General features: G+C 47.2%; 1 protein-coding gene across 1 annotated transcript in view; it reads right to left on the bottom strand.

The window, feature by feature from the left end:
- Plekhh1 (pleckstrin homology, MyTH4 and FERM domain containing H1) overlaps window positions 1-17,694 on the bottom strand; it is a 51,890-nt gene extending 34,196 nt beyond the window's left edge. Inside the window, exons 1-2 of the mRNA XM_021179057.2 lie at window positions 17,476-17,694; window positions 5,880-6,050 (exon numbers count right to left, since the gene is read on the bottom strand). Coding sequence (XP_021034716.1) covers window positions 5,880-6,002 — 123 coding nt within the window. The 5' untranslated portion in view covers window positions 6,003-6,050; window positions 17,476-17,694. The remainder of the gene's footprint in view (window positions 1-5,879; window positions 6,051-17,475) is intronic.
- Window positions 17,695-17,937: the final 243 nt, after the last annotated feature.

Below are 17,937 nucleotides of genomic sequence, written 5' to 3'. Positions count from 1 at the left end.
CACTGTGGGTGTGGGTATAAGATCCTCACCCTAATTTCCTGGAAGTCAGTCTTCCACTAGCAGCCTTTGGATGAAGATATAGAACTCTCAGCTCCTCCTGCACCATGCCTGCCTGGATACTGCCATGCTCCCACCTTGATGATAATGGACTGAACCTCTGAACCTGTAAGCCATCCCCAATTAAATGTTGTTTTTTTAATAAGATTTGCCTTGGTCATGGTGTCTGTTCACAGCAGTAAAATCCTAACTAAGACAGACATTTTCTAATTTTGTCACATGAAAAAAAAAATGTGTCTTAGCCAGGCTGTGGTGGTGGTGCGTACCTTTAATCCCGGCACTAAGGAGGCAGAGGCAGGCAGATCTCTGAGTTCGAGGCCAGCCTAGTCTACACCAGACAGCCCCTGTAAGGCCATCCAGAGCCAGTCACCTCCTGTCAGCCACTGGCAAGCAGCTCTGCCCCACACAGCTGATGGTCCTCTGTTGCCAATCCTCCCTGTGATTAACTTTCCAGGACACTTGGCGCTCCACAGAACTCTGCACTCGCTTCTATGCCTCTTCTGTGGGGAGGAGGAGGTCCTAAAACTAGCTTCTGAACATTGAGTGATTTTAAATATAGAGAACGTCTGGTTTTCCCCTTTACTGAAAGAGTTATTGTTTGTGTGAATGTTTGAGCAGCTAAATATATGTGTGTGCACAATATGAGTGCTTGATGTTGTGTGAGCCAGCAGAGGGCATCAGATCTCCCAGATCTGGAGTTACAGGCAGTTATAAGCTGCCAGATATGTGTACTGGGAACCGAGTTCAGGTTCTCTGCATGAGTAACAAGTGCTCTTAGCCCTGGAGCCATATCTCTCCAGTCCTCCCTTTTCTAAAAGGAACTTTTAAGGGGCTGGAGATACGGCTCAGCAGTTAAGGCATTTGCTGCTCTTGCAGAGGACCTGGGTTTGATTCTCAGCACCCACATGGTGGCTCACAACTATAATTCCAGTTCCAGGGGATCCAAGGTCCTCTTCTAACCTCTGCAGGCACATACATACATGTAGGCAAAACATTCACACATATAAACATAAAGTAAAGTAAATTTTAAGAGAACTTTGATTTTGGTTCGTGAGACAAAGACTCTACCTATGTAGTCCAGGCTGTCCTCAAACTCACAATCCTCCTGCCTCAGCCTCTTGAGTGCTGAGATTAAAGGCGGCACGCAGCACTACACTCAGCTTTTGACAGGATTAAGGCATCATGCCCATCTGTGTATCTTCTGTTATACTCAACAATTGTAATTACCAATACTGGCCATGAGTGAAGAGAAATCTTAACCGTTTCTGTTATTATGAAGACAGATCTTCCGCACTGCTGCTGGAGCGCTCGCAGGTGTACTCATGCTGACACGTCACTTCTTAAGTTTGAACTCTCGTTTTTTTCCATTGGTGCCGCTGCTTCTCCACGCCTCCTTTACGAGGTGCACCTGGAGCTGTGAACTCGGGGCTCCATGGTCAGGCCCCTCTGCATCTGGGTTCCATTCTTCCTCTCAGTGGGTTCCCTAAGCCCATGTCCTCAGCTATCCTCTTAGTGTGTGGGTCTCTCCTGACGCGCCAGCCGAGGAGGCGTCAGGTTTACGCAGCTGTCCAGGATCCACTTTCACCAGCTGCAGTTAAGACTCATAAGCTCCCTAGGACTTGGCTCTAGCAATCTGACGAAAAGCACTTGGCACCAATCTGGTATTCAACTCCTCATGTCCACAGCAACTTGTGACACATGGCAGACCGTGAAATACCAACCCCACAGCAGTGGAGTAGCAGGCACTCTTCTGTACCCAGCACTGCCGTGCCTGGAGTTACTGAGCTAAGAGCTGAGCTGAGACCTGAGTCTCAACTGCCCCTCTGAAAAGGGGGCTCAGGCCAGGTGTGGGAATGCATGCCTATAAGCCCAGCACTTAGGACATGGTGGCAGAAGCAGAAATTCAAGGTTATTCTTGGCTACTTAGAAGTTGAAAGCCAGCCTGGGCTCTGTGAGACTGTCTCAAAACAACAACAGAATCCCCCCAAAGCTGGGGGTGTAACTCAGAAAAATAAAACATTGCTTACCATGTACAAAGCCCTGGGCCTGATTCCCAACACCCCAAAGTTTGTGCCCAACATTCTTACTCCTACCTTTTATACACTGGACAAAACAGTACAGAGAAAGCAAAGTTTTGGGGGCCTACTTGATGTCCTCTGTGTGGCTTCAGAACACTACATCAGTCTCCTGAGTGCTGTGCTCACGGGCAGATTTAGCTCTGACTAGACAGGTTCCTACTTTTCATACATCAGCACCACTATATATATATATATATATATATATATATATATATATATATATATATGTCACCTTATTTCTTATATGTCACCTATGACTGATAGATTTAGATTTATTTTCTACCAATGCATTTTTTTCCCTCCTGTAGGTCTTCTCTCCTTTTGTTTGTTTGGTTTGGGTTTTTGTTTTTTGGGTTTTTTTTGAGCCAAAATCTCATGTAGCCCCACCTGACCTTGCTATGATCCTTCTGCAAGGAAATCAGGAGTGAATTCCTCCCGAGAGCTGGGGTCACAGGCATCCTTACCATAGCTGGCCTATAGTCCCCTTGTCTATTGTTCCTTTCCCATTTACCATCTGGCTCAGGAGACTTTCTTTGTTCCATTTCCTCACTGTCGTGATGTGAGTTAGTGTATAACTTATTTTTACTTATCACTTTTATTTTTATTTATTTATTTTGTTTGTCTTTTCTTTTTGGTTTTATTATCACTTTTATTATTCTAGCCTCAAAGGCAGGTGATTACTGAGACGGTAACTTGGTGGTAGAGGGCTTGTGTAGCACGCATGAGGTCCTGGGTTCTATCCCTAGTACCACAAAATGAGAAAACAGGGAGAAGCGAGGAGAGAAACCGCTGGTTTTTGTGTGATGGGTTCTCTCCTCTACAAAATAATATACCCAGCTTTTAGCTGAGCATATGGCTGTTGGAATAAAGACATTTCCCAGTCTTCTTTAATGCTGAGCATGACCACGTGACTAAGATTTGGCCAGTGGGATCTGGGCAGAAAGAACACAAGCAACCTCTGGGTCATACACTTAGATGGAAAGAGTGCAAACAGGGGCACCAAGGTGAACCATCGTCCAGCTCGGGGCTGGACTGCTTCTGTCTGGGAAGTTACACATGACAGAAACAAACATGTGTCTGTCTAACCGCTGTGTGGTTCTTACAGCAGCCACACGGTGAAGTAGCTAAAAACAGAAGATGGAGATGTTTAAGTTCTGTAGCCTGTTCTCATTCCTCGTGATCTCCAAATCTAAGGTTTACCTCTCTTTTCAAGTTGGGAATGTTTGTAGGCATGAGCTTTTCAAATAACGCCTCTCTCCATGTTCCTCTCCATGGCTGTGAGGGAGCGTGATTTGGAACAGACAGGTTCTCAGCATCCTGCATCCATATCTTGCTGTATCGCGCCACACACAAGGTACTAGGTTTGATCCCTTGTAATAGGCATCCAACTTCCGGTGCACAACCAGATATTTAATCTATCCACTGAAAAACTAATTTCAATGAGGAGGCTTTCTCAAAGGTCTATCTGGCTTTTAAAGTCAGTCTGGTCTTTTGGATACAGTGTTGTTCTTGTCTCATCTTCAGTTTCTTTATTCCATCATTAGTAGTTTTTAATGAACTAACTTACAGTCTCTTGTCCACGGTTGTATCATTAGAAGTCCAACTGCCTCTTGCATAGGTGAATTCCTACTAACTACAGATTACCCCACCCCCGCCCCTGGCACTAGTCATTTTGAGTTTTACGTTCATCTTCACTACATCTGATTCCTGGGGACCTGCAGTGAAGTCTTGTTTCTCCAAAGCATTGAGTCTGTTCCTACAAGTTTCTCCTGTGTCACCCACCCCTGACTCAGAACTCAGGTTCTTGAATCACACAGCGGTACAAATCCAACTGTAAAGCATTGTTCTTCCCAGAGCCTTCTGTCTGAGACGCTCCCGGCATCTCCTGCACCTCCTGCACCTCCTGCATCTCCTGCATCTCCTGGTGCTGGTGGGTGATCTTCTTGCATTTCCATTTGTAAATAGTCCAGAGTACACAGGAGATTCTGGGCTATTTTTTAGCTCTAAGTAGCCAAACCTCATCTGACTCCACAGATGTAAAAACTCCAACCTGAAGCCCAGTGTGACCACCGGGGAAGGCTAGCCACCTACCCCATTTCACTCCTGCTTTGTCCCTTTGTCCCCTTTCTGGGGAGGGGTCTTGCTGTGTTCCAGAGCTATTTATCTCTCATTCCTTCAGTGTTTCCATGGGCTCCATTCGAGGCCCTCTTGTTTTATCTGAGGCTATTTCATTGTAGTACTTTTATTTCAGAAGTCTTCCCCCTGAGATGTGTTCCTGCCCACTTGGCTGAGTAGAGCCCTTACAGTCTCTTTCCCTCATTCCCTCCCCCAACACCACAGGCTAAGGCAAGGTCCTCAAACTTTACCGACAAAACCATTCTAGGAGCCTGTTAACCAGACATTAACAGCACTCCGAAGGCTTAGGACAGGAGGACTGAGCAACCCAAAAACAGACACCCTGAGCACACAACCCACCAGGTGGTTCTGGCAAAGGGGTTCTGACCACGCCATCCTTAGACCCGCTATCCTTTCCCTGAAGTGGCAGTACCCCCTGGCATCCACAGGAACCCTACGCCGTCTGAACTAAGAAAGCAATGCCAACAGACTCAAGCAAGTTCAAGAGTTCAAGTCCAATCTGGTCCAAGGCCACGCCCCAGCCATGGGAATGCCAAAATGACACTACCCACTTGCTTCCCCAAACTCCAGGCTGCAGGAGCACCAGAGGGAGCTGGTTATTTGTTCCGCTCTTTCCAGCTTTACTAATCAAGGCTTGGACCTTACTTATAAGGGTGAGCTGAGCATTATCTTTGTACCAAGAAAGGATTAGCTAAGTACACTGACACTATAATCAGTACCATCAAGAGAACAGTTAGCTGAGTCATCACCTGCTGTGTCCTCACACAGACACATTCTAACTGCAGCTCTCCACTCTCTGAACAGGTTATACCTGTGATCATCAGCTTCTTGATGTCCCTTCCCAGAGACATGTGACAACAGTGCTCAGGGTTGCAGACCAGCCTACCTAAGCTTATAAAGATAACACACCTGTTCACATTACTTAATTTGTGTCTGAACTCTTACATAAGTTATCAGATACGTCTCAAAATAACTCAGAGATATAGAACGCCCTGGCCTGAGAGGTGGAAGTTCACAGAGCCAGGCATGTCTTTTTCCAAAGCTTATTTGTTGTCCCCAGAAAATCAGGCACTTTCTGAGGCTCTCCGGATAATAAGGGATGGGCAGGAGGGTGGGGACTCCCATTGTTCTCCTAAAGTGCCGTCCAGCCCCAAAAGAGGATAAAGTGTTAACAGCAGTAGTAACAGCAAGAGAAATGATGAGAAAGATAAGCCACTGGGGCTCAAAGCGACAGAGAACCCAGAAGATCTTATCGTTTTTTTTAATTTTTTAATTGTTTTTGACAATCTCATTACATAGCCCAGGTTGGCCTTGAATCCTTTGAAGATGGGAGTGGCCTTGAACTCAGTGAGCTCTGCGGGCCTCAGCTTCCCGACTGCTGGAATTAAAGCTCTGCTACACCATGCCAGCTCAACTGTATCATTTGTCCGTACATGGCACCTGAGGTGGCAGAGCCAGGAGAAATGTCACATGACAGGTTTTGAGTTTTCATTTTTCATGAAAAATGTAGCAAAGTCTTGGGGGGGGGGGGAGAGAGAGAGTGTGTGTGTGTTCTGCCTGCCCCTGCACTGAGGATGTGAGGGAACTACCTGCTCTCCAGGGACTCACCTTGTCAGCCAGCAGCTCCCTTATCTTGCTGGCCTGAAGGCGGAAGCGGAAAAGCTGCGTTTCCAGGGATAGGCACCGCTTCTGCCAGTCTATGCTGGCCACCTCCACCTTGACTTCTGCCATGACGGAACCAACTTCCAAATACTCCCGGGAGCTCCAAGATCCAGCACACTGAAAATGGAAAGATAAGAGTCTGAGGAGGAGGAATGTGCAGGAAGGAGAAAAAGAGGGCAAAGGGCAGAGAAAACAGGGTGGGGTCGAGGGTGGTTCCAACTGTCCCTACGGTGTCCCCTTCTCTCAGCCCAGGGCATCCAGCGCCAGGAGCAGGTGGCTGAGCAGAATCTGGACAAAACCCAAGACGCCTTATGAAGAACTTGATTTCTTCTGATTGTTGTCTGTTGACCGTTTTAATATATTATTGTAAGTGATGCTTATGAGGAGTTTCAGGCTTTAGATTCTCTTAATTAGCATATGAGGCATTAGGTCTTATTGTGGTATTTTCAAATGGAAGTTGCTCTTGTCCACTCTCCTCCTCCACCCCACTGCCCCACTTGGACCCACAGGCACCGTCTTCAATCTCCTGTCGCATGCTCTCTTGCCCACTCCACCTTCCTCAGAACCGCTCTTGTTCCCTTTCTGGTTTCCCAACTGTTGCTCAAACTCTCTCCTGGGGAGATGTAAACAATGGCCACTCCCTCCTTACAGGGCACCAACCGCAAACCAAAGATAATTCCACCAGAGTCCAACCTGGGAGACCAGTGAGTGTAACAGGCTTACTCACAGAGCACAGGAAAGGATACTTATAGGACCCTGGGCGACTGCAAAGCCGTTTCACCAGGCAGGGATGAGCTTCCCCTACAGCTGCATAGACAGCATAGCCTCACTCTGACATTCCAGTTTATATACTCTAGCCCCACGAGGCCATGTGAAATGAGGGCAGGGGCAGGAGGTGAGACAGAGCTTCAGGGATCTCAGGGGAGGGTCTAACCCCTCCTTCTAGGTGGGAACTTCAAAAGTCAACAAGCCCAATCTAGGGCTGGGATGGGGAGAGATCTTGGGGGGGGGGGTCACTTGCAAATAGTCACAGCTGTTGTGGTGAAATGAAGGCTATTCAACCTGGATGATGGGGGCCATACAAGAACCAATAGCCACTCTTGCTCAAAACCTACACACACACACACACACACACACACTGAAAGCTAAGATCCATGTGTGAGATAAGAAGAGGTAGAGTCTTTCTGAGATGAGGTCACCTTGCTTAAAATAATAATTTCCAGATCTATCGGTTTTTCTAAAGATTTCACAATTACATTCCATAGATCTATCACCCAGCTTCCCAAATCACCAGCGGTTAGGGCTAAGGTGTAGCTGAGAGGCAGGGAGGACCCCTAGCATTCCTGAGTCTCTAGAACACATGAAATCGTGAGTCCAATTTCCAGCAACAAACACATATCTGTTACTATACTTTTTTGTCTTTTGAGATGGGGTTTCTCTGTGTACCCCTGGCTGTCCTGGAACTCACTCTGTAGACCAGGATGGCCTCAAACTCAGAAATCCACCTGCCTCTGCCTCCCAAGTGCTGGGATTAAAGGCGTGCTCCACCAGAGCCCAGCTCACAGTTACATTCTTTTTTTTTTTTTTTAATGTTTTTTTTTAAGATTTATTTATTTATTATATGTAAGTACACTGTAGCTGTCTTCAGACACTCCAGAAGAGAGCGCCAGATCTCGTTACGGATGGTTGTGAGCCACCATGTGGTTGCTGGGATTTGAACTCTGGACCTTCGGAAGAGCAGTCGGGTGCTCTTACCCACTGAGCCATCTCACCAGCCCACACAGTTACATTCTTATTTACAGATGAACAAACCTCCACTTGGCATACGCCATTTCCATTATCTACTCACTGGCTGAACATTTAGGCTGGTTCCATTCCTTTGTATTAAGAACAGTATAATGGTAACATGGATGACCAAGTGTGCCTGTGGTAGGATATGGAGTCCTTTGGGAATATGCCCAGGAGTAGTACAGCTGGGTCATTTAGAAGTTATACTCTTAATTTTTTTATGACATTTAAAAAAATAACGTGACTGCAATTCGTGGTGTCCATATACTTTTGCAGGCGTGGTGTCCATCCCGCCCTCAAAATGAACTGACTCTCCCTCCAGAAGCCTCGACAGGCCATAGCTCCTCAGGCAAGGGTGCAGATTCATGAACACCTTCCCTGTTTTTAATTTCTTAAACTTCTATGGTAATCTCTAGGTCATACTAGTTTACATTTACATTCCTATTAGCAGTGACTCCCTCCTCCTCCACATCCTCAAGCATTTGCTGTCACCTGCTTTCTGGATGGTAGCTATTCCTACTGGATAAGAAGTGAAACATAGGGCTCCCCCTTGTTTTTCATTTAACTGTCTGCTCATCTGCCGTATCGTCAGATCCCATTCTAGGCTCTGCTGTTGAAGGAGAGGTCCCTGCCTTGAAGTTTTCCATTATAACACATGTGCCATCTATAAGCTAGACAAACAGAAGCAGGGAAAGGGGGTGGGGGCCTTGGTGTTTAAGAAAACAAATTCCTCTAAAGTGAGCCACACAGCTAACTGGAAGCAGAGCTCTGTCTGGTTCCTGCTTTGGTCCTGACTCTATCTCTGTTGGTGTCCGATGGGTGGGAGTGGACAGGAAATATGCTCTGGGTTTCCTTGACACTTTTCTCTTTAGCTGGGATCTTGCCGACTGTCACTGGATCATCTTGACTGGGAACAAACTCTCCCCCCCTTCAAGTCATAAGATGCAACCCAGACGACCTTCCGACGTTTGCTCCAGACTCTGGTGAAAGCCATCTTTCAGAACCCTAGCCAGGGGAATTTACCCAGAAGCCCTTACCTGTAGTTTAGACAAGAAAAAAACTGGGTCAAGGTTGAGAAAGGAAGCAGGCATGGGTGTGCCTGAGCACGGAGACAGAGAGTGAGCAGGAGAGGAGAGCTGGAAGGGACCATCAGAATCAGGACTTGCAAGTCTCCCAGGCAGCAAGCTGGTACTCTCCACAGCAAGCATAAAGAAAGCCTGGACCAAACCACGATCAAAGGCCACCTGAATACCAAATCACTTTAAGAAAAGTGTTAAAGCCAGACCATGGTGGTGCACACCTTTAAAACCAGCACTCAGGAGGCAGAGGCAGGCAGGCAGACAGAGACCAGCCTACTCTATACACTGAGTTCCAGGACAGCCAGAGCTATACAGAGAAACCCTCCCTGTCTCAAACAAAACACCCACAACTGTTAATAGTTCTAAGTTGATAGTATTCTTTAATATCACCTGTTAAGTATTACAAATGATTTGTAGGGAAAATGATAAAATATCTTATGGTGAGAGAGTGAGTTAAGAACATGTCAGGTAAGATGTTAGAACAGTGACAGTTTGGGCTGAAGAGACAGCTCAGCAGTTAACACTGGCTTTTTCTGGAGGACCTGGGTTTACTTCCCGGCACCCACATGGCAACTCCTGTCTGTAGCTCCAGCTCCAGGGCATCCAAGTCCTTCTTCTGGCCTCTGCTGATGCCCGAGCTTAGAGACAGAGGCACAGGGTGACATGAATGAGGTGCAGGCTCGCTCGCAGGCAGAACACCCATATACATAAAATAAAGTTTAAAAAAATACAACTGTGGCCTGAACAAGGAAACAGCTGTGGACATGCTAACACGGAAGGGGGAGAGCTCATGAGGCCTCAACCCTAGACATTGTGAGAGCTGGAGAAATAGTCTTCCCCAGGGAAGAGCACACTAACTGGCTATCCAATACCAAATGGTCAGCCCTGAGAACACAGACATGTAAGTAACATATGGACTGAGGAGATTATGTTTATAATAGAGAGAAATATATATATATATATATATATATATATATATATATATATATATATCAATCAATGATGGTTGATAGAAGTGCTCGCCTATAATACCAGCACTTGGGAGGCAGAGGCAATAGGATCTCTAGGAGTTCAAGGCCAGCCTGGTCTACAGCGTGAGTTCCAAGACAGCCAGGGGTACACAGAGAAAGCCCATCTCAAAAGACAAAAATTAAAAAGTATAGTAACAGGTGTGTGTTTGTTGCTGGAAATTGGACTCACGATTTCATGTGTTCTAGAGACTCAGGAATGCTAGGGGTCCTCCCTGCCTCTCAGCTACACCTTAGCCCTAACCGCTGGTGATTTGGGAAGCTGGGTGATAGATCTATGGAAGTTGGTTATACTGGTCTTTCTACTTGAAAATATGCTTGGAAATGTCTATAATAAAATGTGTTGTGTTTTGCCATCCTCTTCTCTCATTCTTCAGGAGCCGTGCGGCCTCTGAAAACCCAGTCTCTTTCTGTGCTGTTGCCAGATATTTGCACTACCTGGGAGCAACAGTGAGCTTCTTTCATGGTTAATCACCAATACTGCTTCTCCCTTCACACTTGACTTTGATTAATAGATTTCTCCCATTGTGGTTTTGTTTGTTGTCTTTGAAACAGGGTCTCACTGTGCAGCCCTGGCTATCCTGGAACTTGCTATGTAGACCAGGCTGGCCTTAGCTCTGCCTGCCTTTGCCTCTGCCTCTGGAATGCTGACACTAAAGGTGTGTGGCACTGTAGTAGGGCAGTGCTAGGTCTCTCCAGTTAGGCTCTACAAATAAGGACTTCTTGAATCCTTGCTGTACAGCAGACGCATGCAGTCTCTTTTCTTCAGGACAACCTAGAAGCTGTTAAGAAGACACTATTGTATACAAAGAAAATCACCAAGGAAGAGAATCTGAACCTTCTACATCTGGCCAGGAGTGGACTGGGATTCTGGTTCCAAATCCCACTCAAAATCAAAGAGAGAGAAAAGAAAGAAAGAGGTTGGTGGTCCAGTGGTACAGATCAGTCGTGGGACACCTGCTGGCCTAGCATACCCGAGGCATTCTATTCCTGATTCCACAAAGAGAAGATAAATTGTCAGTATTTTCAAATGTCTTTCAGAAGCCCCAGAACTAAGGTAAACCTATAGCCCTGATTTTCCAAGGCATCCAGGGCTCAGCTATTCTGCCACCACAAGCCTCTATAAGCATAGATACTTACCACGTCAGAAGCCCTGGAGAGAAGGACAGAACAATTAAGCCACTGATAGTTCTAGTGTCTGATTCTTTTGGCTCTGGGATCCTCTGAACACTGGACACATGACCTAAGCCCAGAAGTGTCATCCTAGACAATAGGGACATTGTGACCTCCCAGCCAGTCCTACTTCAAAAGACTGGGACTGACTGGAACAAGCAGGAAGACAAAAGACAAAAACAAAACATGACCTTATCTGAGCTAAGATCACTGCTGTAAAGACAAACAGAGTCTAGGACACCCGGAGAAGGCTGGGACGCTTCGTGTTTTGAGTCTCCTTGTCCTTCAGGGGAAACTGTGTTTTTCATCCTATAAACAGGAAAAGTGGCAGATCTGAGACTGGGACTTGGGGAGTCTTGTTCTCCAGTCCAGGGCTAGGAACTAAAGCACCTAAGAAAAGCCCAGAAGTTGAGAGGCAGGTCACTGGAAATTTGGTGACTTGAGTTTGATTTAAATACTTAAGTCCTTCTTTTGATTGTTCAAACTACTGCAGAGACGGGACTGGGAAATGCCTGATTATCAGTCTCCTAGAATTCGGGAAACGGACGTCTCTAGTGCCTGCCTGGCAGTGATATTTGAGATTACCCTTAGACTCCAGGGAGTGCTCTCTCCCTTGGAGAAGCTGATCCTTCTCCCCTCCTTGGGGTGCTGACAAGTCCTGAGGAGGCTGGGGCTCGAGCTAGGCTTGCCTTGGCACAGCTTGTGAAGGGATTTAAAGGTTTGGAATCACATAGAGTGGCTTCAGTAGAGAAAGGGTATCTACGGCCAAGTCAAAGGTCCGGAGGCTTTGGGCTAAAGCAGGTGGTAGCACCGACAGCTATAAAGCAGGAGATGTTAGGGGAAGATGCTAGCAAAACCGAACTTAGCCTCCTAAGTGTTCTTGCATATGTACCACACACATACAAAAAGATGTTCAAGGATAAACAGAAAGTAATAGCTGGCATTTTAAAAATGTGTGTGTGTGTGTGTGTGTGTGTGTGTGTGTGTGTGTGTGTAAGGCCAGAGATCACTATCAAGTGTCATCCTCACCACTCTCCACTTTATTTATTTATGAGTTTGTTGCTGGTCTTTGAGACCAGGTCTTTCACATAACATGGAGTTCACGCCTTTAATCCCAGCACTCAGGAGGCAGAGGCAGGAGGATTTCTGAGTTCGAGGCCAGCCTGGTCTACAGAGTGAGTTCCAGGACAGCCAGAGCTACACAGAGAAACCCTGTCTCGAAAAACCAAAAAAAAAAAAAACAAAAAAACAAAAAAAAACATGGAGTTCACTGGCCAACGGGTTTCTGGGATTCTCCTGTCTCTGCCTCCCCAGAGCTGAGATTTCAGGTATGTGGCCACACCCTGTTTTGTTTTGTTTTTTAAAATAAGAATGCTGGAGTTTAAATCCAGGTCCTCATGCTTGCCTGGCTAGTGCTTAACCAACCCAGACCCCAGTTTTTAACTTTTCAAAGCATCACAACATGTGAACTTGATAGAGAGAGAGAGAGAGAGAGAGAGAGAGCACAAATATAATTATTTACAGTGAATACAAGAGGTTACTTGCACATGTGATCCATTTAGAGACAAACAGGGAAGAGCAGAACTGAGCCAAGAATCATGCTATCCCAACATCCTACAACAGTCCTCTTTCTGTGAGAATGCTTCAGGAGTGATGGCGGACAGCAGTGGTACCTGGCTTGCCTAGAATAAACACATTATGGCCAAAGAAATCAACGAGACAGGTTGGGGATATAGCTTAATGAGCTGGAAACAGACACAGCACGATTGGATTTTGTTTGTTTTTTCTTCCTTCTCCACCGTTTTGTTGGGAAGCTACAACACACACAAGAAGTGAGGAGACTGAACAGTACTTCATCACCCCATGACCACGCGTCTGAAACCTGTTCTCCTTCCTGCTTTACTAGGGCCCACAGGCTGAGTGCATGACAGATAGACCAGATGATGTCCAGGGCCCTACCTGCTGTCTGGAAGGTCTGCATTCCCAGCACCCTGGACATAGTGTCATAGAGGCCCACAGGGGCATGCTAGAGGCAAGGGCTGGGGCTAGAAAAGGTTGTGGAAAAACCACACAAGACCAGTTTGGTGACTTTGCACTCAGGCTGTATCAGGGAAAACACAAACTTGCTATAAGATTGCTGGGGCAAATTTAGCCAGAAATAGACAAAATGCCGAGATTTAACTTAATTCAGCCAACTTATGGTGATTCCTATGTGCAATATTCAAGCAGTAAGGCTGTTAAAGAGCTTCCATCTTTCAAGCCTTCAAGTCTGGTTACTGCAGACCCAGGACCACACAATACTTCCAATAACATTACCAGAAGGTAGGGAGGGCCAGGCTTGGTGATAAACATGTGTAATTCCAGCACTCTGAAGGCTGAGGCAGAGGGTTCACTAGTAAGAAATTTCCAAGAAGGAGGAGGGGGAGGGTAGAAGAGGAGGAGAAAAGAAAGAAGGGAGGAAGAGGAAAGAAAGAGGAAGAAGAAAAAGGAAGAAAGGAACGAAAGGGAGGAAGGGAGAGGAGGAAGAAGAGGAGAAGGAGAAGAAGGAGAAGTAGTAGAGAAGGAGGAAGAAGATGCATTTTTTTCTGGACTGTGAGGACGTTAGGGCCCCATGTGACTTCCATTTAAAGGGATGGGCTATCACGTAATCTGAGTGCTACTGTCTTAAAGGCCAACTGTGGGAAAGGAAGACCACCATGCCTCCTTCTGATGCATCTGGGAGGAGATGGTAAACAGGCAAAACACAGGGATCCCTCTGATCTCAACACCACTCTCGGAACAACAACAAACACTCCACCTCAATTGGGTGTGAGCATCGTCCCATCCTTCAGACAGTGTTAGAGGAGATGCGGGAAGGTGGGAGAGCATGCCCTATCTCATGAGAACCTAGGTATCAACAGGAGAAACAGCACAGCTCTGAAGATCCCCAGCTAAGACCAAACAACCTGGGTCTGAATACCAGGCCAGACACTAAATAATCCATTTGCTTAACTCTGCTGGTCCCCAGTTCCGCTCTGAAAACAAGAGCAGTGATACCAGTTCAGACCTAGGAAGCTGTCAACATTCAACTATCTTTTTTGACCGTTGTCAAAACAGCAATTCCCAAGCTGGGCAGGGTCGTTCAGAACTGTAACCCCAGCACTTAGAAGGCTAAGACAGGGAAACAGCCTCAGATTCCAGGACTGCCTGTGCTATGGAGGGATGTGACATCCCATATTCCCAGTACCAGTACCAGAGAGCTAGAGCTAGGAGGGACCAGCTCTAGGATAGCCCTGGGAGGTGCGGGGGGGGGGGGGGGGGGGGGGGGGGGGGGGGGAGACAGGGCGTGGAGGGTCAGCCATCCCAGGGATGGGTGTGCTTACTGTGTGTGAGGGCTAGGGTTCTTCTATACCTGTATAATGGAAAGGAAGGGAGGGAGGGGTGGAGGAGACATTGCATAGAAGTCCATTGCATAGAAGTCCCTTGAAATTTTAAGAGTATTGTCTAAGTCTGACCCCTGTTGAGTTTATAAGCACTCAATGATTGACAGTTAATGTTCCCCAGGCATATGAGGATATGTGGTTAAGAATATGCTTACTGGCATCCCCACATGATACTTTTTTTTGTTTTGTTTTGTTTTTTGAGACAGGGTTTCTCTGTATAGCCCTGGCTGTCCTGGAACTCACTCTATAGACCAGGCTGGCCTTGAACTCAGAAATCTGCCTGCCGCTGCCTCCCAAGTGCTGGGATCAAAGGCGTGCGCCACCACTGCCTGGCCACATGGTACTTTTTAATAATCACATAGTCTTATTTTTCAGTATTAAAAAACGAAAAGTATAAGGTACACAGTAAAATGTCTTCCCACCACTGAACTTCAACTGTTACTCGTTTTGTTTGTTTTGTGGGTTTTTTGTGTGTGTGTTTTTAGAGGTATCCGGAGAACAGAAACAAGACAGGGTTTCTCTGTATAACAGCCCTGGCTGTTCTGGAACTCACTGGCTGGTCTTGAACTCACAGAGATCTGTATATGTATGTATGTGTATATATATATATATACACACATATATACATATACACACATACACATATATATGTGTGTGTGTAGTGTGTGTGTGTAATGTGTGTATGTATGTGTATAATGTGTGTATAAGTGTGTAATATGTATATGTGTGTGTATGTAATGTGTCTGTATGTGTGTATGTAATATGTGTATAATGTGTATGTGTGTATAATGTGTGTGTAATGTGTATGTAATATGTGTGCGTATGTGTGTAATGTGTATGTGTGTGTATAATGTGTAATTGTAATGTGCGTGTGTGTATGTGTATAATGTATATGTGTGTGTGTAATGTGCATGTGTGTATGTGTATAACGTGTGTATGTGTGGTGTCCTCAGAGGCCGGAGGGAGGATAGGGTGGGTGTCAGATGGAATGGAGTTGCAGTTGTGAAGATGCTAGGAACCAAACTCAGATCCTCTGCAAGAGCGGTAAGCCCTTACCTGCTGAGCCACCTCTTTAGCCTGATACACTACATTCTCTGTACTTAACAGCAGCACTCAGAGCTCTTCCCATCAGCATACATCCTGGTCAAGAACCTTAATGCGTCCTATTGTGAGGCTATTACATGACCTTATTTAAGAGTCCCTTGTTGATGGACATTTGAGTTCTTTCCAACCTTTTGCTAAAATAAACAATACTACAATGAATATTCAATGAATATGCCTCATTTTATATGTATCAGCATATATCTGAAGGGTAGTCCTAGAAATGGGATCATAGGGTTAAGTAATGAATATTGTAAAGTGCACTCCCTTGAGGCTCCCCTAATTCATACTTCAGCCAACAGTAAGTGCCTATTCTTCAAATCAGACTCCAGCGTTTGGTTTTCTCTCAGGGTCTTATTATATAGCCTAGGCAGGCCTGGAACTTGCTACGTAGTAGACTATGGATCCCACTACCTTACCCTTCCAAGTATTTTGATTATAGGGACGGACCACCACGCCAGGCTATATTATCAGTCTGGAACCGGCTATTAGTAGAGGGTCAGACAGGGTTAGACAGCTTATTGGTCCATCCGTAGAATACAGATGGTGGCTCAGCACCCGTACACAGTGATGGAGGGGATTCCCACGAATAAACATCTACACGAATAAAACGTTCCCCAACCTGTAAGGAACACAGATTTCAATACATATACATAGCCTTGTAGAGATAAGGAAAATAATTAGGAGAGATGAGTTGGATGTGGTGACGTGTCACCAGCACTAGACAGGCTGCTGAGGCAGGAGGGCTGTTGAGAAACCCAGAAAAGAAAGGTGGGGGAAGGAGAAAGAGACAAACAGAGAAAAGAAATTTAAAAAAGAGAAAAAAGAAAAAAATACACCATTAAGAGTGGATTGAGAGGAACACACTTCTCTCTACAGCTGATGACCGATTCAGTCAGAAGGGCAGCACACTGTTTTAGGCTAATTGTCCATTTCCCTAAGTTTGGGACCACAGGGTTAACGATATCACAAAACAGCTCTGAGTAGGTCCCTTAGGCAGCTAGGGGAAGGCAAAGGACAGTATCACATGTGGAATCTAGAAGGCTTACGTTTGAGTCCTGTCTTTACGTGACCTTTACAGTCTTTCACTATAACCTTGGGCAAGACACAAGTTTTCTGAGTCCCAGTTTCCTCCTTCACTGAGAAAGGTGAATGGATTGTTTTGAACTGAGTGGCGACTATTTGCACCGCACAGTGTCCGGAACAAGACAGTCCAGAAAGTCTGGTGCTGAGGATTGATAGCTACTACATTGGGGGTGGGGGGAAGGGTTACTTATTTCAAATAACGATCTTTCGAGCATTCTCCTGGAACCCGGAGTTTGTCAATGTCAGTAAGTTTTATGAGGCGGATTTACAGTAGAAGCTGATTGAAGATCCTGACAGGGAGGAAGTATGCTGAAGGAGCAATAAGGGAGAACATTCTATTTCCACGGGGTCTCGCTACCTCTGCCACCCTCCGTGGGAGACGTATTCCTGAGATTGCTCGGACACAAAGCCCCTGATGTCACTCAGAGTCCAACCTGTGCTCTTTTCTGCTTGGCAGGACGCGTCAATAAGAGTTCAGCTTGACTCCTAGGACTCCTAGGAGAGACATCCAGCAATCACATTAACAAGCAACCTAGGACAAGCTGCTGAGAGGAGCGGAAGGGATGAACGGAGAGCACCGGTTTGGAAGGAAGCCTGCACGTACATCCCGGGGGCCTTCCCAGGAGCAACTGGATCAAGCCGGTCCCAAAGAGCAGGACCTACTGCGGGAGGGGCTGTCACCGCCTCCCATTACGGGTATCCTGGAGCTCCCGGTTGCCTGCGCCCGTCCCACGGCTCCCAGGTAGAGAGGCACCTGCTCCAGAGTTGCCCTCCCGGCCGCGAGGAGTCAGCCCCGTCCGCCCCGTCGAACGCCCTCTCCCGGCGGCACACCCCCCCCCGGCCCTCCCAGACCCGCCCGGCTCACCTGAGTGAGCTGCCGGGAGTCCCGCCGCGACCCCGGCCGCCACGCGCGCCTCTGCCCCGCAGTGGCTCTCCCCGAGTGCCGAGAGGCCGCCGGGTCTCCGCTCCCCCGCTGCAGGGGTCGCGGTGGGCGTGGCGGGCCGAGGTCGGAGCCTGGAAGGTCCCCGGAGCTCGGCACAAAGCCCGCCCCAGCGCTGGGTGCAGCGCCGCGCCGGCTGTGTCCGCACCGCGCTCGCTCGGCGGGCAGCTCGCGGCCAGGCACAGGAAATGACCTCAGCAGCCGCAGCCTCCCACCGCGGGGCGCGGCCGGGGCCGCCCGGAGGGCTGGCTGCGCGCTGCGACCCCCAGACAGCGTGGGATCCCCGGCGGGATGCTCGCCAGACTGGACCCTCCCTCCGCCGAAGGAGGTCCCAGCGAGTGTCTAGCCACCTGTAGGAAAGTCCCACCTGGTTACTGGGAGCGAGCA

This window comes from Mus caroli, chromosome 12 (genome assembly GCF_900094665.2).
Source record: "Mus caroli chromosome 12, CAROLI_EIJ_v1.1, whole genome shotgun sequence".
Classification (NCBI taxonomy): Eukaryota; Metazoa; Chordata; class Mammalia; order Rodentia; family Muridae; genus Mus; species Mus caroli.
The sequence above is the reverse complement of the archived record's forward strand: the minus strand, read 5'-3'. Positions and strand labels throughout refer to the sequence as shown.